The sequence below is a fragment of the Meleagris gallopavo genome, chromosome 1 (genome assembly GCF_905368555.1).
Source record: "Meleagris gallopavo chromosome 1, MGAL_WU_HG_1.1, whole genome shotgun sequence".
NCBI classification, from domain to species: Eukaryota; Metazoa; Chordata; class Aves; order Galliformes; family Phasianidae; genus Meleagris; species Meleagris gallopavo.
The window spans coordinates 175,074,890-175,096,486 of NC_139404.1; the positions used below are offsets into that span (position 1 = coordinate 175,074,890).

General features: G+C 41.2%; 1 protein-coding gene across 1 annotated transcript in view; it reads left to right on the top strand.

Annotated features, from left to right (window-relative positions):
• Positions 1-21,171, top strand: part of SPATA13 (spermatogenesis associated 13) — a gene marked incomplete at its 5' end in the record, with an annotated part of 73,137 nt that extends 51,966 nt beyond the window's left edge. The window contains 9 exon segments of the mRNA XM_085230878.1: positions 4,947-5,083; positions 5,523-5,702; positions 6,737-6,922; positions 9,206-9,385; positions 10,109-10,341; positions 13,037-13,166; positions 13,716-14,088; positions 15,954-16,028; positions 17,197-21,171. Coding sequence (XP_085087004.1) covers positions 4,947-5,083; positions 5,523-5,702; positions 6,737-6,922; positions 9,206-9,385; positions 10,109-10,341; positions 13,037-13,166; positions 13,716-14,088; positions 15,954-16,028; positions 17,197-17,378 — 1,676 coding nt within the window.
• Positions 21,172-21,597: the final 426 nt, after the last annotated feature.

Consider the following 21,597-nt stretch of genomic DNA (forward strand, 5'->3'; position numbering starts at 1 on the left):
ACTTCTTAGTGCAGCTAAGCAGGAAACCTACAGGAAGGCAAACAATTATTGAGTCATTCCTCAGGTGTGTGGAGAATAAAATATCAGCTCTTTGAGGGTATGTGTCATCTTACTCTATGGATATCTGCAACTGAGTTGGTTGACCCTGACTGGAGGAAAGAGAATTCGGGGGGTAGTTCATGGGCCAAATTTAGATGATGGCAGCGATGATACACCCATTGGTAAAAAAGCACCCAGAGTGATCCAATGAGCAGTAGACTTGTGAATCTGACATAACAGTACATAGAATATATAAATATTGTACATGGTACTTTGAAACTATAATAGAGAGTAACAGCAACAGAATGGTGGACTCTTATGAAGAAGAGTCAATGTGCATTTTGTAGAGGAGATGGGAGGGAAGGTCTTCCTATGCATTACTGAGTGATGAAGCACTGAGAGAGGAGGAAAGTGATTGGTGTTCTTAAGGGGAGAGATCATGAGTGGACATGTGAAGGATCACACCAGTCTTCTGTGTTTGGTGTCTTCACAGATAATGTGGAAAGGGAGGTCTGGGATGAATTTACTGTTTTTGCATGTGGGCTGCATTATTCATGGCAGTGAAAACACAAGCTGCTTGAACAGAGTAGAAGAAGGATTTCATGGCAGGGATACACAGCACATTTCACTGTCAGAAGGTGGAATTTGATGTTGATAAAAGCAAGGTAGTGCGCATGAAGGAAAACAAGCCCAGCTTACTGAGGAGTGGACTTTGAACTTTCTGAAGGCAATTGCCTTGTGATTCTACAGATAAAGAAAATGTCAGTTCGGTGCATAGTAACCGTCAAAACAGTAAATAGAAGGGCGGGAATTTGTAGGAAGGGAATGGAGAACAAAACAGAAAGCCTGATTGTGCCACTGGGGTGGCATGTGGAGGCCATCTGCCTGCTCCTCTCCACCTCAAAAGGCATTTCTTACAAGGGACAATAGAAAGAAAGGCAAAAAGGACAGGAAAATCCATTCACTGCCTCCATGCAAAGTGATTAACTAGGCTTGGACTCTTCAGCTTGGAAAAAAGAACAGGAGAATAAATGTCCTTACACTGATTAGCATGGGAAAAATGAATTTTTATTTTTTCTAATGATGTAAGAACTAAATGAAAGTCTCAGGTAGTTAAGTTCAAAACAAAAGACAGTTTTCATATTCTGTAAAATTAAACTATGAAATTAATTGCTGCATATGATATGTCAGATCCCAAAAGCTGACAGAAATTCAGAAAGTGATTTGAAAATACCGGCTCATTAAACACTGAGATACCACATCTGCCCCAGGAGGAATCTGATCTGCAGATAGCTGGGATGTGGGGAAGTACATTAGAAAGCACCATTACATGCCTCATCTGGTTTTATGTTCCTCCCTAGGCATCTGCTGCCTGCTGCTGTCAGAGAACAGTGGGCTGGGTGCACTTCTGTTCTGCTTCATTTTCTTATACAAAACCTCAATAGAATATTGAGAAAAGGAAGAAGTTGGATTTATTATATGTTCTGTACTTCCTACTGTCTGTTCAAATTGTTTAAGGCAACCAAAAATTAGGGTTCAAACTTCCCATGCTTTGGTAACATCAAACCACTGAGCTGGGAGCAAACATAGGAGGGTACCTACAACAAGATTTTCCTGAGGTGGCAAACCAGCTTTTGCTGGTGCAGCATTTGTGCTCTATGCAGCATTTTCAGTGTTGTTGGTGAGCAGTGTGTGAGGACACACTAACTGGTCTGCCACTGCAAGGACGGCCCTCGCCTGTCCTTTCAACTGATCTGTGAGGATATGAGCCCACCAGAAGCTCACCCAGAGAAGAGCTTTGGTGGCAGCTGTGTTCATGGCCACGCAGCTGGGAACTGTGCAGGGGAGGAGGGCAAACTCCTCCTGGCAGCAGCCCATGGAGTGCTGATGAGTCACCAGGCAAACACGCACTTCTGTGCCACTCTGCAAGAGTCAAATCGGATGACTGGTTTCCAGAGATGATTTCTAATCTCTCTTCTGTAAGAATGGTGTGGTGTCTGATCTGGTTTCCCTTTGGCAGTTCAGCAAGAAGGGTTTTGACATGGCAGAGAGCTTGCTTTCTGCTGCTGTAAAGTGAGAAGCCTTCACTAGCACAGTGATGTACCTGAATGTTTCCCTAGCTGGTTTCTGTCTTTGCAGTTGTGTTTTTACCAGTTGTGAGAAGAATGTGCAGGTAGATGTCGGCATCTTGCAATACAGAGTAGCTTACTGCAATCCACCAAGTCTCCTCGCAGCAAGAGGTGACTGGGAAGTTTGGCAGTTCAGAAAGGAGTGGGGCAGACTGGATTTCTGTGAGAGCACCTCGTGGGGTGAGCGGGCCCCAGGTAGTGCCCAGGGAGCTTGTAGGTGGAGGGAGATCTGTGAGGATGGTGGGACACTGCAGCCAGTAACTGCTGTTGGGGGCCCTGTTTTCGCTCCCTGCTTGCCATTTGCGCGAGAAAATGCCTCCATCCTCCCTTTTCTCCCTGTCTTCTGCAGCCTTAACCTTTTGGCTGCTGGTGCCCTGCGTAATGACACAGCAGTTCGCTGTGAGGCAGCCAAAAAAAAAAAAAAAAAAAAAAAAAGCCTTCATTGTTGATTTCTGCTTGTGTAATGTAACAGCGATGGGCTGATTACATTAGAACTGCTGGAACTCAAGGAACTCCCCGCTCCATCCAGCGCTCCCCTTGCATTCGCTGGGGTGGGATCGCAGCGAGGCACACTGCCCTCCCCGCCGCTACGGGGCCGCCTCCCGCCGCCGCTCTGGCACTTCCTCCCCCGGCAGCGCAGCCCCGACCTCCCGCGCAGCCTGCGGCGGGGCGAGGCGGGCACGGGGCCGAGCTGGGCCTTCGCGAGCAGCTCCCCAAGCCCTGGCCAGGTACCCCGGTGTCAGCATGGTGGCCCGCGGGGGAATGGCACGGTTTTGGAGTCTGGAGAGCCTTCATATGGGCACAAGTGAGTAGCCACTCTTCTTTTTTTATGGTGTTGAATGAGGCGGTTGTGCCAGGTGGGGGGCTTGGCTGTGCTCACGGCCGTGTCACTCGCGGCAGCCAATGGTGACGCCGGTGGTCGAACAGCTGGGAGGTGGGAGCGCTCCGCAGCATCCTGAAGTTTCGAGCTGCAGCCCTGGAGAGCTCATAGCCTGAAGAGACTGTGTGAACTCGTTGATTTGCTGAGGAACAATGAGCAGTTATCAACCCCAAAATTGCAGTCATTTTTCACCTGGAGCTAAAAGAATTGAGATGGCTTGGTGTGCCATCCTCATGTGCCATCCCCACGGGAACAAACCTGCAGGCAGCACTGATTGCAGAGGAGATGTATAAAGGATCACTGCGATGATATGGGTGTTGTTTTTGTTGTTGATTTATAAGCTAAACATTGATTTCATGAATTATTTATTTGCAGATTTTGTAATATGTTTTACAGGGTGTGTTTGAGAAGTTTATCAGTGCTCAGATTTATGAGTCCCTAGGAAAAAAAATCTTGTTTTTTTTTTTTTTTTTTTTTTTTTTTTTTTTAAGAAGGAATTCCCCATCCTTGTTTGTTGCTATTATGCCATCAACATGAGTGCATATTTAAAGTGCCATTGGGTAGCAGAGCATGGTAGAATAGCTGTGTTGCATTACATCGGGACCGTGACATGTTTTTCCTCTTTTAAAGAAAACAAAACTCTTCTTTTTTATGTAATCAGTGTGACTCTCAACTTTGATCTCTTGTACATCAACACCTAAATGACCAAAGATGCATGTAATGGTCTGAGCAGCCAGAAGTGGGGGTTAAAGACATCTTCACCATAAAGTAGATAACTGATAATATGTCTGTTTGTGACATGGGTAAAGCAAGGGCAGAGTGGCAAGGCAGGGTCTGCTGCTGTGCCTCATGGGTGAGTGGGAGCAGCAGGTTCAAGAATTCAGACAAGAAATCCCTCCCCCTTGCAAGGGAGAGGGATGCTGGGTTGCTGCACTGCTTATCTGGGGCACAGCAGACAGGAAAAAAGGAGTTCAACACTAGCACCCCATTCTGGGTATTATTTTTTATTGGATTTTTGAGGACTGCGTGATCTTCAGACTTTCTGGTTATTCTTAGTTCGGGACAACCTTAAGAGTAAATCTGTAGAGATAAATTAAGGACTAACTAGACAGTGCATTTGGGCACTGAAACACCGATTGTGAGCGCTTCACGCTCATCCCCAGAACTGTTTTGGACATTGCATTGCAGCTGGCTTTCCAAGCCGTGGGTCTGGCCCTGAGCCATGTGGACCAGAGTCAACCACTATTATTGGTCCCAAAACCAGTCCTTTCCATTTGTGAAGGAGAGATGATAGCCACAAGGCCCTCTCACCCAGAGATGGAGCCCCAGATAGTAAAACTATTCTGTGAAGTTTTATGTGGTAATTCGAGATTTTTGTGTCCACAGAGACAGTCATTTCCGTGCTTGGTTTCTGTGGCTGTAGAGACACGATGAAGCTCACCTTGTTTCTGACTTGTGTTTGCCTGCAAGATGTGGGCTGCCCACTCATTTCGATGGTGTCCTGGGGAATGTGTCAGGATATGACAGAGCCAGGGACTGGCAGTGGTGGTAACTGCACCCAGACCTTTCTTATGGGTCAGATTATTTCGCATTTCTTCTGGATTTAGTGGGGAAAAAAAAAAAAAAAAAAAAAAAGTTGTAGTTCTGTTTTATTGCACACAAGAAGGAGAATATCTCAATTTCATCAGATGCTAAAAGGGAAAATTACAAAGAAGAGTAAAAAGTAACTCATGTTTGAAGAGTGTTTTCCGGTGAACCCTATGCTTTCATTGTTACTGTTATATTCATAGTAACAGAGGCAACTCCAAAGCAATTCTTTTGCATTGCATTGTTTGTTTTTGGAATAGATGCTTGTGTAAGAATGATTGCACAAACAGCTGTTCTGCCTTTTGTTTTAGCTGCTGCAGATGGCGGGACTGAATCTTCAGCACTGGTGGATGACAACGGCAGTGAGGAAGATTACAGCTACGAAGAGCTCTGCCAAGCCACACCAAGGTACCTGCAGCCTGGAGGGGAGCAGCTCGCCATTAATGAGGTAACGTCCTGGGTTGCATTCCATTCTGGGGAATCTTTGCATTGTTAACACGATGGAGTGCGTATTTTCCACACGTGGGTGGTTTCTTATTAATAAAAAGTGTAATGGCTGTAACCATCATAACAAAGTATCCAGCAGCAGTGGTATCCTGCCTCAGACAGTGTGCAAGGTCAGATGCCAAGGGAAGAGCACAGTGACAACACTTCACTGGGAGCCTGACTCATTAGCTACGTAGCCGCTCTGGAGTAGGTCTCTGCTTGTTCTTACTCTAATGGATGTATGTACAGATTTCTGAAAATCCAGAATTTTAGTTTTATCCCCTAGGAGGATGAATCTTGGGCACTCTGGTGAGATGTTTTGATCTTTTTTTTTTGGGAATTTATAAATAGTTCATTGTTTATTCTTTGTCCTTCACATCCCTTTTCTCTTCTCGTCTCAGCTGATAAGCGATGGCAGCATTGTGTATGCAGAAGCTCTCTGGGACCATGTCACTATGGATGATCAAGAGCTGGGCTTCAAAGCTGGAGATGTCATTAGAGTCCTGGAAGCTTCCAACAAAGACTGGTGGTGGGGAAGAAATGAGGACAAAGAAGCCTGGTTTCCAGCTAGTTTTGTCAGGGTTAGTAACTCTGTTGCTTTTGCACCATTGATACATTTTTGAGGTCCTTGTAGTAGAACATGACGCTGACCATGGCGTTAAATCTAAAAGAAGGAGCAGATCTTCAGCATCTTTACATCCAAACACCAGAGATGTAACACCTAGTGACTTCCCACATTATAATGCAGTAGAGGATCATACCCTTAGATCCTCTAGCTCCTCACTTCTTCCTTTGTATGGTCCTTTTGTAGTCAAAGAAATTTCACAAGTAGAAATGAGGACAGCGGAAAACTCAGCCAGGAGTGCATACAAAGAGAACAGCAGTTTGTGAGAGACTGGGGCAAGCTGTGCTGTGTGCTGCTGGCTTCTGATACTGCAGGGATTTCTTGGTAAAATGGCATAATTTATTACCACAGTCTTCTTTAGGAGTCTGGTTTGTAGTCTAAATTTCCTCGTCAGAACTTAACCAGGTTATTGTGACTCTTGAATGATACAACACTGAATTATGTTTTGTAATTTAATTTAATTTACTTTTTGAGAGCCTTTAATGAAACTTTGGCTGCACTGTATTTAAGTGCAAGAGGTAGTTCCTGCCTTTAGCTCTCTAAACAAAATGGACAATCAGAAAAAAGCAGATGAAGGAGGTACTGCTACCCAGACAGGGAGTTGGGGCAGGAAAAGAATATTTTGAATTGTTTAAGAGAGTTGTTTACTTTTGAAATTTTTACTCATAAGCTGATTTGGCCCAAATTACACATTAACTATTAGTAAGGGCGAGAAATAAACTTAATTCTGGAAAATACACAGGGTACACGACATGTATCTCTCTGATGCTGGGTGTAGAAAGCCATGGATTTAACCAACTAAAAAAAAAAATCTCAACACATTATTTAAATATCTGGTGAGTAGAATGGGAATTTTTTTTTTTGTGGAGTGCTGTCTTGTAAGAAAGGGATGGGAACATTTCTGTCACAAGTTGTCTCTTATTTGTAAGATGTTTGTAATGATTTTGTCATGTTTTGTAAGTTTGCTGTTTTACTCTGTTATGGCTGCAGCTGCGAGTTAATCAGGAAGAACTACCAGAAAATTGCAATAGTATCCAGGATGAAGAACAAGATGCAGATATTAGCAAGCATCGTCAGAAAATAGCTGAAAACAAGGATCAGATGAGAACCAACGTTATACAGGAAATTATGAACACAGAACGAGTCTATATCAAGCATCTCAAGGACATCTGTGAGGTACTTGCTTTTAAGCTGAGGGCATTCTGCTGACTTAATGGGAACAAAGCATCCCATCTAAGTTGAGAAGGGGAATGGTTTCCCATGTCACAATATTCTAAACTGTGCTTCTAAGGTTGTCAGTCAGAACCTCGTTGTGCCCTTGTAAGGCTTTCCTCTCTGCAGGCTGCCACCGGGCACCACTTCCTTTTTGAAATAAAACATTCCACTTTTGACTCGGAAAAAATAGTTTGCATGTCTGACTGCTATTTCCATAATAATAAGTGAGAGGAAGTGCAGTTTATTTAAAGCTTTTTATCACTTGGTTTAGATAGAAAACTTACAGTGATTTTAATAGAATCTGCTACAGTTCAGAGACTAAACTTTTGTAAGTAATGTGCAAAGAGAATGTTTGCTGGGTGAGATTTTCTCCAGCAGAGAGACTTTTTTTGGATGCTTCAGAGCTATGAAATCTTTAAAGGTGTCTTAGAACTAATTGGTTTGAACCATGAAATATTGAGAACACTGTGGTTTTTTTCTTCTTCTCAAATTTTCATGAAGGACCTTGTTCCATCATGAAGCTTCTTAATACTTTTCACTGACATTTGCTTTATCTGATGTGGACTGTGATGCATTTGACCCGTTTTTCACGTGTGTTTGTGGTTAACATCTGGATGGGTGCTTAGCAACCTACAAGATGTTCTTCCTACACTTAGTTTGCTGGTTCTCTTTGTATTTGCCATGTTGTTATCCTACAGTCATTGCTAGATTCTTTCATGGACCACACAGTAGACATGACAGCAGTTTGTTTTTCAGTGAATCAGGCCTTTTTGAGGAAAGATGTAAGGGGAGACAAAAACATAAAATTTTTTTGCTAACTGGCAGGCTTTAAAAAAAAACAACAAAACATTAAGTGCAAGTTTTGTCATTTAGATATACTGTTTCCTTCTGATAGCAAGCTTGATTGAGTGCCTAAAGGATGAGGGAGGAATTTGTACACACAGCTGCATAGTGCCAAAGCTATCCGAGTTCTGGTGCTCTCTCCATGTTTTACCAACTTACTAATTTTTAGTCTGCTAGCATGTTTCTCTGATACGTATCTCCTTCAAATAAGATGACATTCCTCTGAGCTTTGTACAGAAGAGCAAACATATGTTTGAAGTATAGAAACAGTACTGCATGTTCAACATTTTGGGTAGAGATTGTCTGTTATCCTCAAAGTGAATCTGTAGGGTGGTGCAAGCAGGCATGAGCTGAAAATACACTCAGATAGGACTGAGCCAGAAAAGCTGCTGCAGATAATAGTCCAGATGTGCCAGTGCTGTACTAGAATGAATCACTAGCACTGGTGCAGCCAAGAAAGAAAAACTTGCTGTGTTTGAGAAGTGCCTGCAGTCCACATTAAAGAGCTACACAGGAGCTCATTTTCCTGGTAAACCTCAATAGCAGGCTTTTTACAGCTGTCTGCTCCCAAAGCTTTTTGGGAGAACCCTGCCTGGAAGTGGCCACATGGAGCAGCCTGACAGATAGCCCCTGTCATACCAGCTGCCCTTTGGAGTCATCTGCACCCGTAACTGATAGTGGAGTGGAGCACAGCTGCTATTTGTGCTATCAGCTGCTGTTCTGCACACTCCTGTCCCTGCGCAGCCTGAGCAGCAGGTAGCTGAAATTCTGCATAGTGACAGCAGCTGAGTCTTGAGCCCCTGGCCTCATGTTTACCTCCTGGCTGTGGGAGCACTGATAAGATCTGGTTACTGACCTAAAGCTGTGGAGTAGAATTTGCATCTACTTACCATTGGATACAAAGGAACTGGACCCATGTAATGTTCTTGCAAGCGAACACACAAAAAAAGGAAAAAGTAATTGTATTTTTATGTCAATCTTTCTGGTACTATACCAGTACTTTCAGCAAATAGCTGAATGTTCTGAACATATCATAATATGACCTTAATTTTGCTTCCCTGACTTAGACTGGGTCCTACCTATACCAGCTGCCAAAGGAACCAGTATTTTAGCCTTGGTAGAAATTGTCTGTATATTAATTGTTTCAGTGTTTGTTCCTTAAAGAAGAACTGTTATGGCACAGGGGATTACAGAAAAGCACAGCAGCTAAAGCAGTAGTTGCATTGGAAGAATTGGTCTGGGCATGAATCTGCAATCTCTTTATCCAGTCATGTATGTATGGCTGGGAAACCACTCACATGCCCTCGATCATTGGATTTTTGCCAGTTCAATGGGATAGAAACTTTCAGGGTAGAAACTGTTATTGTATCTTCAAACTAACGAGGTTTCTGTTGTTTCCAGGGTTACATTCGGCAGTGTCGCAAACATACAGGAATGTTCACCACAGCCCAGCTAAGCACCATTTTTGGAAATATTGAGGATATTTACAAATTCCAAAGAAAGTTTTTGAAGGATCTTGAGAAACAGTACAACAAAGAAGAACCTCATCTGAGTGAGATAGGGTCATGCTTTCTCCAACATGTACGTTGCAGAAGTTGGTTTTATTTATGAAATGAAAAAATCTGATAAGAAAATGATAACTGTGAGGGCGGACTTTACTAACAAGTGGCTATCAAATGTCGAGCTTTAAACAGGTAGCATTTTAGAATGTAAAGTATTTACAATTAAATTTAAAAATATTTATATATTTCAGATTTCTCTTTAGGAAGTATGTGTCTTTGTGCACGGTTTCAAAACCATAGTGATCACAGATGAGCTGGACTGTCTGCAATGATCTCAGATCGCTTATTTGGGCATGCAATAACTTCCTAAAGAAAATAAGGATTGAAGGTGGTGGGGAAGGAGTCTTAATTCATAAGAAACCTGTAGCTGTCAAGGCATTCTGATTTCAAGGATTCCCCAAACAAAAGCATTTCTTGAAGTACTGAACTTGATCATCCTGGCTTAATGAAAGCTTTTATCTCTGTGTTCATACGGGGAACATACACAGCTTTGGAAGTTAAAGGTAGATTTATGTGTAATTACAAAGCTGGTTGTTATTGAATTTGGAAACAATATAAAAATGATTTAATTAATTGTCAACGGTTTACGGGCTGGTTCGGCCCGGTTCTGTGACTAGAAGGGCGGAAAAATCATGAAACCATGACATTAATATAAGTAGATATAACAGCTATTACAAAAAATGTCTTTCATCCTTTGTAATCAAATACATCAGTTAATGCTTTGACTTTTTCTTTTTTGTAGCAAGAAGGCTTTGCTATTTATTCAGAATATTGTAACAATCATCCCAGTGCCTGCATTGAACTTTCCAAACTAATGAAACAGGGCAAATACCGTCACTTCTTTGAGGCCTATCGCTTGCTTCAGCAGATGATTGACATTGCCATTGATGGTTTTCTTCTCACGCCTGTTCAAAAAATCTGCAAATACCCTCTGCAGCTTGCAGAATTGCTCAAATACACCACGCAGGAGCACAGGTGAGAGAATTAAAAAGCCAAACCTTAAAACAGTAACCTAATTACTGAAAGCTTTTGGGTGACAAAGCACCAGTTCTCAAGATCAAGAACAAAACTACCAGTGACTCCAATAGAGGGGAACTCCTTATGGGCACCTTGGAACCATCACAATATTACCAAAATTTTATAAAAAATCATTTGCAAAATGTTGTTCAGGGATTTCCTGGGTATTTTTGCATTTGTTGCTGTGGCCTTCTGATAAAAATTGCCAATAAAAGTAGGTTGTACTCCACCAAGTCTCCCAGTAACTTCAAGGCAAATTCTTATTGCCCCAGAATAAATACAGTATACTTGGGGATCGCTATTTCCATAGCAGTTCCATTAAAAATTTGATATGAGCATCTTTGTTATTTGCACTCTTTGTAATCTGCTTTATATCTAAGCTACATCATTGGGCTTTCTGGATACATGCTGGAACAACTGTTTTGTTCATTTGTAAGCTCGCTGTAATGATCCCATTCTCTCAGAACTGAACTCCTCACCAGACACAAGCTGAGTCTTTATCACTCAGTGTAGTATTGTACGTGATGAAAATCAGAGGAAAAATACAGAACTAGATAGAGATCTTAACAGGATAGGAAAGTACTGTAAAAGTAACAGCTCTTCAGAAAAGGAAAGCTATAAATTAATAAAAGAATTCTTCTCATGAACCCACAGTAAATACTTCTCTATTTGGTATCTACCAGAAAGCTTCGATACTAGAGGGACGATTGATTTTTCTTCCATTCCTCTGAACTACTTAGAATCATAGAATTGAATCATAGAATCTGTAGTATTGGAAGGCCATCTTGTCCAACTCCCTGCAATGAACAGGGACACCGCAGCTCCATCAGGTTGCTCATGGCCTGATCCAGCCTCACCTGGAAAGTCTGTAGGGGTGAGGATCCAGCACATCTCTGAGCAACCTGTTCCACTGCTGCAACACCCTCACTGTTAAATAATTTTTCCTTATATCTAGCCTAAATCTACCCTATTTGGGAAACAACTCCAGACATTAGATTTTCATCTGGGATAAGTAAGAACTGAAGTTGGAGGTTATTAGCCTTTCTAGTACACTCCTAGGTTGATTACCTCTTTGACTAAATTAAGATTTTATCTTTAAATGCCTACCTTTTTATCTTACAATTGCAAGAAAAATGTTCCACTGTGACCCCAGTGCTCAAAGTCCAAAATGCAGCCGGAGGTGATGTTTTGTGGGCAGAAGTCTGTGCTTGTTCAATCTTCAGAAAACTCCACTTAGAAACCAGGGCATTTTTGCTAGAGACCAGAAGAGATGTTGACTGCTGATATACAGGGCTTCAGTTCTGGTGCTTATAGATACAGCCATGCTCTCAGTGTCCAGAAGTGCCCACAAGCAGACAGGCGCACACTCACAGAACCTCAGCAAAGCTCATTCAGCCTATTCTTCTGTAGTGTTTTCTTTTGTTGTCTTAAAGTGGCTGAAGATGTGCACAGGCTGCCATGAAGGCCACACTTTGTGCCACAAGTGAGGGCTGATGTACACACTGAGAGAGGGAAAAGGAACTGAGATAAGGAAGGACAAGAGTAGCACTGTGGCTGTCCAGTGGTCACCCTGGGACGTCTCCCTGACACGGGGAGGATCTTGTTATTGTTCATCTCACTTTTTGAGCATACTGAGGTTGAAAAGGGACTGCAAAGCTATCAACAATGGGAGGAGAGCTGAGTGCAGATGTGTAAAGAAATGCATCCATCAGCAGCAGCTGATGAAAATAGGAACTGAGACAGAAGCAGATAAATAGGACAGTGACACTGATGTTCTGGCAGGGTTTATTTCTGTCTCATACTATTCTCTACCTCCAGCTTCCTTTTCTGCAAGAGTCATAATGATAACGGAGGGGAGGCAGCTGGGACTGTAAGGCAAGAAATAAGCCTCTTTCCTTCCTTCTTCTCAGAGACTATGTGAGGAAGGTGAAAGAGGGATGGATTCTATACAGAGGGAAACCCAAACCTGCCTACTGGCTGGGGAGAGCCATAAGCATATGTGGAGCTCAGGGAGAGAAGAGGGGAGCAGAGCAAAGGAGGAAGAACAGGAGACTGAATTCTACCTGGAGCAGACAGGGGAAGGTGACAGCCTTCGCTCTCGCACACTTCTTCCAGGAGAATGGGCCACTTTATCACTTTAATTCTTCTCCTTGGTGCTCGGGCTGTTGGGTCCCTTGCTCACCTTGTTTGAGGTTGCTGTTGGTATCTTTTCTGCCTGCATAACTTTCCTTGTTCACATTTGTTCCCCCAGCCACTCTGAATGAAAAGAAGGAAATGCAACTGTTAAACTTGATCAAAGGGATGACCTTCACAATAAAATCCCTCTAAATCGTGCTCAAAAAGAAATCCCTTTGGTGAAATGTATAAATCAGTTTTGGGTTATACCATTTTTTTCAGTAGAGACACTATATCTATTCATTATTTTACTTCTGCCTCCTTGCACCAGTTCAGTAATTTGCTCCTGCACAAAATGCAGCAGTGCACTGTACAGACTGTTGTGAGAGGTCGAGGATGGCTGAGAATCACGTGTCTCTTCTTTAAGTACTCTGAGTAAAAGGATAAATGCAGGACAGTATTCGAGTACCATGTCACAGCTTCTAATTGCATCATGCCCATTGACAAGTGATCTTTGAAACATGCCTGTATTTCACAGTGATTATAACAACATAAAAGCTGCTTATGAGGCTATGAAGAATGTGGCATGCCTAATCAATGAGCGAAAACGAAGATTGGAAAGCATAGACAAGATTGCACGTTGGCAAGTGTCTATAGTAGACTGGGAGGTAAGTGCCATACCCTTTCCTGATCAAAGGTATACTGTGTACAGTACTTTGTGTCCTCTAAAAGGTCTGTCCTTCTGCATGGAAGGTCGTTGGTGGGTGTCTACTTTTCAGCTGGTCACTGCTCAGTTGAAAGTCCGGTTGCAGTGTTTTGTTATTGATTACCTTGTTTATCACTCAGGAAGAGCAGCAGGTAGTACACAAACAGGTGTCTTTGAGATGACACTGACATGTAGGAAATGACAAAATGGATTTTTCTTTTATACGTGGATTGTAGAATCTCATCCAGATTCGTGGTTGTTTTATCAAACTTGAACCTGCTTCAGTGACTTTAACAAGTGTCCTCCCAATTTACGCTGAAAGAAAGCAGACCAGAATTACTTTTATTGAGTTCGCCTATATGAGATTATCTACCTTCTATGGCATTTCTGAAATGATAGTTAAAATACAATAAAATGGAGTTAAGACTTGATTAGTGAAGTGAGACTGATTAGGCATATGCTAAGATCTGAAAATGATGTTTACTTACTTGAAGACTGTGTATCATCTTAGGGACCAGATGTGTTAGCCAGAAGCTCGGAACTGATCCACTCAGGAGAACTGACCAAAATATCAAAGCAAGGCAAAAGCCAGCAGAGGACTTTCTTCCTCTTTGACCATCAACTTGTGTTCTGTAAGAAGGACCTACTGAGAAGGGACATCTTGTATTATAAGGATCGTATCGACATGGATGAGATGGAACTTGTAGACACTGAGGATGGCAGAGACAAAGACTTTAACATTAATGTCAAGAATGCTTTTAAGATAATAAACAGAGCAACAGAAGAGGTTCATTTGTTCTGCGCAAAAAAGCAGGAGGATAAGAAGAGATGGATGGAGGCATGTGAAAGTGAAAGGAGAAGAGTTCGAGAAGATAAGGAAATGGGTAAGTGCAAGGATTTCCTCTCTAAAAGGTAGTAAGAACAAAAGAGAATGTTGTTTTCCACTTTTTTTTATGCTTTGTGCAACTGTGCACTCTGCCTTCTGGGACTCTTGCCTCTTTGTTACCTGCCATGACCTTTAGCTGTATAAGTGAAGCCTGTTCAGGTGTGTTTGTGCTATCATCGGGTGCCATTCCATTCCATGTTACCATTCCCTTCCTGGTAGGCAACACTGCTCCAGAAAACCCTGAGCACGGGGAAACTCAAAAAGGGTAGCCACACAAGAGTGGTAGCAGTGGCAGTGATAATGAGAAGATTTATTTTAATAGCACTACCACTTATTTAAGACTGGATCATGCATTTCTGTGGAGCTGAGCTCAAAAGTTGTGAGGGCAGGTCCATAATAGTTGTACCTGTTTTGACGCAGGTGTCTTGAACTAGAAGAAATGTAGTTGAGTAGAAATAGCTGATATCTGTCTGGTTTTGTGTGACAGTAGCTTGGATATTTTCTCCATTACCCAGAAGACTACTTGTTTTCCTTTTTTTTTTTTTTTGTACATAAGTGAACACTTCCTTCAGCCAAAACCAGTGGAAAGGCGCCAATATTCTCAACCTCAGGTTTAAATTTGTCTTGTTGATTTTGTAAGTTATCTTGCTGGAGTTTGCATAAAGCCTCTAATCTAACTGCTCTGAGACGAAATACATACTCGTCAAATGGCATTTTACTTCTATTTTCAAAAACACTTTGGTGCGGGTCATTGTCTCCCAAACCATATAACCATATCTCGCTTTTCTTAGCTTTTATGAATACATATGAAAAAAAGCCCACATCCAGAAAATCCTTCTCTAAACCACTAATAGTAACCCTAAGAAAGTGGTCTGATCTCTGCTGATGAAACTGCTTTCATTTTTTTTTGTCTGTTTCCTTGTTTCTATAAAGGAAAAAAAAAAGCAGAATAAAAAAAAGAAACATCACACCCCAAAATTATGGCTTAATGCTCTTTGTAAGTTCTCTGTAAGTTCAGGCTAAAAGAGTAAGGGGAGTTTTAAAAGCATAGAGCTATGCAGGGAAAGGCAGAATGGAATGAGACCAGCTACTTTATTCTGCTTTTGAATTGCAGCTTCTGTGCTCTTCAAATACAGATCAGTGAAAGGAGAGCCATCACGTAAAGCATAGTTTGCTCATGCTGGCGTAACATACGCATGCGTCTCCAATGCCATGTGTGCAGGGAGAGGAAAGTAAAGTGCATGTCCACGGGCTCCAGATGATGCCAGATCTTTGGCTGCCTTTCACAGTGGATGTCTGCCTTGTCTGTACTCAGCACAGATCAGTCATATACCTGTGGTACAGTAGTATATGGCATACTATTGAATCTCATAATCCATGCAAGAGTGTAAGTCAGTATGTGAGAAACTGGAGTGTGGGATCCAGTCCCAGGCTGGTGGCAGCCCCAACCACATCACGGCCTCCTTTGGTGTCTGGCAGAGGATGGGATGCTCTGTCCTCGGGGTAGAGGAAATGTTGGCCTCCATAGCCTTCTGCCATGTTTGCGCTGCCAGCGACAGTTCCTTGGCATGTTCAGGACGTGCTATATGAAGATGATGTCCACCCAGTATCTTGTTCAAGAACTGTGCAAAGGAGTTACAATAGTTCCTTCTTTATGTCATACAAAAGTACCGAGTTTATACCTAGAGGCTAATCTAACATAATAGCATGGAGTTTGTTCAGTGCACAGAAAGCTTTTCCAGCTTTTAAATCACATCTTTTATTCCATGTGGATCATCAAATGAATTCCTTAAATATGGGAAGTATAAGCAATGATTAGATAAATATTTTTATATCATGTCCTTTCTTTACTCTTTCTCATAGGAATGGAAATCTCAGAAAACCAGAAGAAACAAGCCATGCAGAACGCCCGTAAGTCAAGGCATGGAAAAATTAAAGGTAGGTGTTTAAGAATGGTGTTATGCTCCTATTTTGTTGCAGCGTGTTTGTTATCAGGAATAAGTACAGGGATTGAGTTTCTGAAGCTTTTACCTTTTCTTCTTGGGTTCACATGGAGATTGAATTATTCCCATTAGCCCAATTTCAAACTGAAATACCTTTGTGAACTGCCTACTAAGTCAGTTTCCCGTTCTCCTCTAGACAGTAAGCTGCCGTTATCTCTTTATTAGAGAAGAAGAACAAGTGGTTTTAACAGCTGTAAGGAAGTGTTTGCAGAGAGGAAATTAAAAATGAGAGTTACCTTTTCCTTCCTTTGTTTTTATTCTGACAATTTACTCTTCAGTAATTCTGTGCTTTCTATTGAAAAGTTTTTAATATACTTTCTGCACGCCACGTGTTGCTGAGCTCATAATAGCATAGTCAAAATAGTTCCTTGCTGTCCTCTCTTGCTAATTACTTAAAAGTGCACAGTGAAGGAGTAGAAACTTGTTTTTCTGGAAACTTTTTTTACTCTTTCCCTCTCAGAAATCATGTGGTGTTGAGAGAATAAATAGAGAAAGTGGGAACAGACCAGGTCAGAATTTAGGAGTGAAGGAGTAAATTAATCTCTATTCCCTGGGATTAATGCTATTATAAAGCACTTTAGAAATTGTGAGATATCTGTAAAACCTCTCTGGATCATCAGGGGAGTGGCTGAAAATTGTGATCAGGAGATTCTGTTCAGAACATCCAGGTCCAAAGTCTTAAGGATGTCTGCCTGTAAAAATATTTTCCAAAATGAAGAAATATATTTTCATTGGTAGTGACATTTTACTTAGTCTTATCTGGGGGCTGACTACAGTAAAAGGTTCTATTTTTTTAAGTATCTCTCCTTTGAAATATCCAACTTTACCCATGCAGATAATGTTGCCAGGCATTGTGAAATGGTTGCTTATTTTTTGTAGCAGTTATTTGTACTGGTGTTATTCTTAACACAAATAAGTGCAGCAATTAAAAGGTCATGCATCAGAGAAGGTGATATCTAGTAGTGCTTTCATTTAATGTCTTGGCAAAATGAATTGTCTTTACTGACTACTGGATCTGTCCCATGATGCCATGCTCAATTTTTCCTCTCACTGGTTAATTTGCTAGCTGTCTCATATACTTTCTTAAACTCTTCCTGTTCCAGGTGTAAGCTATAATGGGTGTCCTGTGCCTCCTCTACACCAGAGCTTGCACCCCATCCATCAGCGCCACATCACCGTGCCCACCAGCATCCCACAGCAGCAGGTCTTTGCCCTGGCAGAACCCAAGAGGAAGCCATCCCTCTTCTGGCATACCTTCAACAAACTCACCCCATTCAAAAAGTGAAGGACACCAGCATGGAGAGAGACTTATTCCAAGGAAGGACCTTGGAGACCCAGTTAAGCGTATTTAAGCTCAGTGAATCTCCAGTTTTGGAGAAAAAACCGTGGGCTCCCTTGAGCCAGAAATACAACTTTGTCTAGAAGAATAATGAAGTGGCTCAGCACTGCTCTGAAGTAAATGTTGCCAAGTGTCAGCATTGCTAATGAAGAGCAGTTTCCTTCTGACAAAGACAGCTTACTGTTACTCTAAAGCAGCAGTATTTGATCTCTTTCTTAGTTATGCTGAAGTAATGATAGAACTGTGCAGGTCATTGTCACATTTCATTTTTCTTAATCTTACGCTGATGGCCAAATTTAGTATAGAGAGGGGTTTTTCCTTAAGGGTATGTGAGCAAGGAATCTTGGCAGAGTTTTCTCCTTTTGGAGAACCAAGCAGGAGCTGCCCATTAAAATATGGATAACATGCGGTTGCTGGGTTTGGTGAACCCTAATCCTTCCTGTCTTTTTCTGTTAAATTGCCAAATGGCAGGAGAATGTCCCACAGGGCCTTATCATATTCCAGATTGGAACAGGGAAGTTTTATTCTGTCATATAGAAACATGAAGAGAGTGCAAAATGGACTACAAAGATGTGTGCATTTATTGCATACAAGTGGATACAAGAGGCGCCCCGGGCATCTCTGATTTCTTTCAGTCAGAGCAATATACTGCTTGCATGTATACTCTTCAATATAGAGCTTTTATATCACTTTTTGTGCACTTCTTCGCCTGGGAGACGCTTCTTTATATTCCAGTATGCTTATTTCTCTGTGAAAAAAGTTTGTTTTTTTTTTAATGGAGATAATGTGAATGTACAATATCAGAGGTGAGACAGTACGAGCTGACTGCTGATTGCTGGCTATGTTACTTAGCTCACACACTTTGTACTCATGTAGCTTCACTTAGAAAATGGATGAATGATAATGGAAATATCTCCATTAAGTTCTCAAAACAGTCTGGATCCATGCTTCTTCTACACTGGCAATCAACAATGAGTTGTGACCAGATTTCTTCACAAAGGAAGAGAAGTCCTTACTGGAAGGGACAGAATAATTACGTGGATCAGAGATGGATTTCTGTCTCAGAGTCATTGGTCTGTGCTGGAAAGGGAAGGATCTGGCTGGAGAAAAGTCAGCTCTGGTCAGCATCCGCAGGATGTGACCTGCATTGCTGTGAGTTGATTTGGGAGAACAACTTTTAAATGCCACCAAGAAGAAACAGGATCTCACTATTTGCAGCACTGATCATTTCTACTCGCTAACTCACAAAGAATGGCAAGACTATTGGTAATATGGAAGGAAAAAAGGACTCCTTATGTTTCAGAACTGATTTGCTATGAATGTCTTTCAAATACTTTATCCTATGCTGCTGATTGGGGCATTATCAAATGATAAGTGTAGATCCAAGAGTATTCTTTGACATTGTACACAATCACCTTTGTAATGAATCAGTAATATATGAAGAACAAACAATGGGCTAGAGGCCAGGCATCTTAATAACAATGTAAAAAAAGCCTTATTTTAAACATGTATTTGTTCCTACTGCTGTTCTTACCTCTAACTTTCTACTTATTGTCAGTGTTGTGAAGCCCACTAATCTGATGGTTTTATGATTCGGCAACTTCCTGCAACTTCTGCGAAGTGCAGGTTTGTAGTTTTGATTTTAAATGACATCTTTGACAACTGTACATTTCAAATGCCTTGTGTATATAGCTCAGCAATAATGCAAAGTCTGGTGATGCTCAGCCAAATTGTTCACTCCATAGTGAACTTCATTGCTTGTGCTTTTCTGTAGTGATAGAAGATGACCTGAAACAGTTAGGAAGTGGAAATATGCACTGACATTTTCAACAGCCTAGCTTAAAGAAAGCGCAGAAGAAGGACAGTGACAAAAGCTGGCTGGGTTCAGTTCTCATGTTTAAAACAAACTGTCTAAAAGATAATTTGGCGTGCTCAATTTAAACTGAATGAACTGACTTCCAAATGCCAGTGTGGATGCATGCCCTTCCACATAACTGAGCAACCCTTCTGTGCTTCTTACGTACCCATTTTCATGGGTACATCCCATGTTCAGGCCTGCAAACCAAAGTGGTGCATGTATCATGGAAGCGGAGATATTTCATATCCACATTTTGAAAGATTTGTTCCAGATGTAAATGCATCTGAAGTTGGATTGCAGTTCACATGCAGAAACTTTCCCAGAGTGACCTGAAGACATTATGAGAGTTAGATTCACAATTTTGTTTTTGATGAAAAGATTTTGGGATGTATCTTCTGTCACATCAGTGCCCATAAAGGCTCTTCCCGTGTAGTAGTGCTGGTGCCTTAGCCCTAACAATGAACAGAAATGTTTGTATGTGGTTTTGGATGCAGCAGGTTGTTTTGTTTTGTTTTGTTTTTTCCTCAAAGAGAACTTCAGAAAGAGAAAACATTTCATGGTGCAAATTACTCAGGACAGTTTTATATATAGTGCCCTACTGGTAGATGTGTATTATAATATACTCTGTGTCTTTCTTTGCAATCTTCAATAGATGAAGAAGCTTCCAACACTGTATTTTATTGGGTTATATATTTGTCGGTCAAAGAATGTGCCGGCTATAGAGCAAGACTGATAAAATATAAGAAGGCAGGCCAAATTTGAACTACACCATAATCTTTTAAATGAATTACAGTTAAAGAAAAACACACAATTACTTTATCCATCAAGTAAGGCAAATGTTTACTTGGGGATCAGTCTGATTTCAGAGTCTGTGGGGAAAAGAGCTGCTAATAAAATGTAAAATTTTCTGCTCTAGCACCTCTGTCCTTTAGCAGAACATGAAAGTCTTGACTCTCCTGATGACAAAACTTACCTTCAGAAAGCTGTCTTTTCCACTCGCTTTTGTTTGCTATAAGTTACTGTCAAATGTTCTAGGGCAACTACTAAGCATATTTGTGCCTCATTTAGCTAAAGCACAGCCAGAGCCTTCCTGATGGCCTGCTGAGCAGACAACCTCAGACTTTTTGCATGAGATGCAGTAAAATGTAATTGTCCTCAAATGTGTTCCCACTGAGTTAGGATAATGCCAAACCATAATTGCATCTAACTGGGAGCATTTGATGTATAAAATAATAAGATTGTTTTACAAGTGGCTCTTGCCATGCTGAATTTCACATTGAGTTTTAGTGGTCAGTGTAGTGAAGGAGTTCAAAGACAGACTGCTTAAATGTTCTGCGTTTTAGCTGTCTTTTGAAAATAATTAGAGCAGAGTTTTGGAGCCAAAGGTCTTTAGCCATAACTAACACAGTACCTTTCCTCAACCGCCTTTCTGCTTTTTTTCTATATGTGGCATCTGTGTGTAGGAGATGCCTTCTGAACGATCTCTAACTTAAAACTATTTGTTGTAAATACTAGGGATGAACTTGCGTATGTATTTTATTTTGACAAGTGTTTTGTAACATTTTATCTTACTTTGTGCATCTCACCATCTGTGTGCTGTTACATGTGCTGTAAATCGAGTGTCTTGGCTACAGAGCAGATGAGTTGGCTGTTGACGGCTGAAACACAATGTATAGGACTGCAGTGTCTTCATGTGTATTTGTTCTGAAGTAATTGCATTACATTGTTTACTCTTGGAACGTTGTCAAATGAATCTATTTTCTGGAAATAAGTACAAACTTACATTCCCATTATTTTCCTCTCATATGTGTTTTAATTAAATAATGTACAGCTGAAGTTCTTCAGCTACGTCTTATAAAATTTTATTGTACAGTTTTAAAAGTGTTGGACTTCTTAAATTGGCTACAAAATCTCTTCTGCGTGGCAAACGTTTCTCAGCTGTCCCATTTATTTTATTATTTTAAAGAAAAAAACATATCACACCATCTTCTGTTGGTTTTCTAGTAACAACTTCAGTACTTCCCAGTACAAATTCATTTTAGCAAACTGCTGAACCCAGTTCAGGGGCTGAACTCTTCTTTGTTCATGCAGAAACCATCCTTATTAAGACCCCAGATATATGCATGTACTGTCATTGTACTTTACCATGTCCTAGCAGCCTGTTCTCCAGTACCCCTTGGAAATAAATGCAAATGCAGCTGCGCTATTAATAAAACTGTAGCAAACAGAGGATGGTGATTTAAGTTCTGTGGTTTAGGTGAGGAGGTTTATATTCTGTTTTCTTTGGAACAAATCCAAATCCCAGGA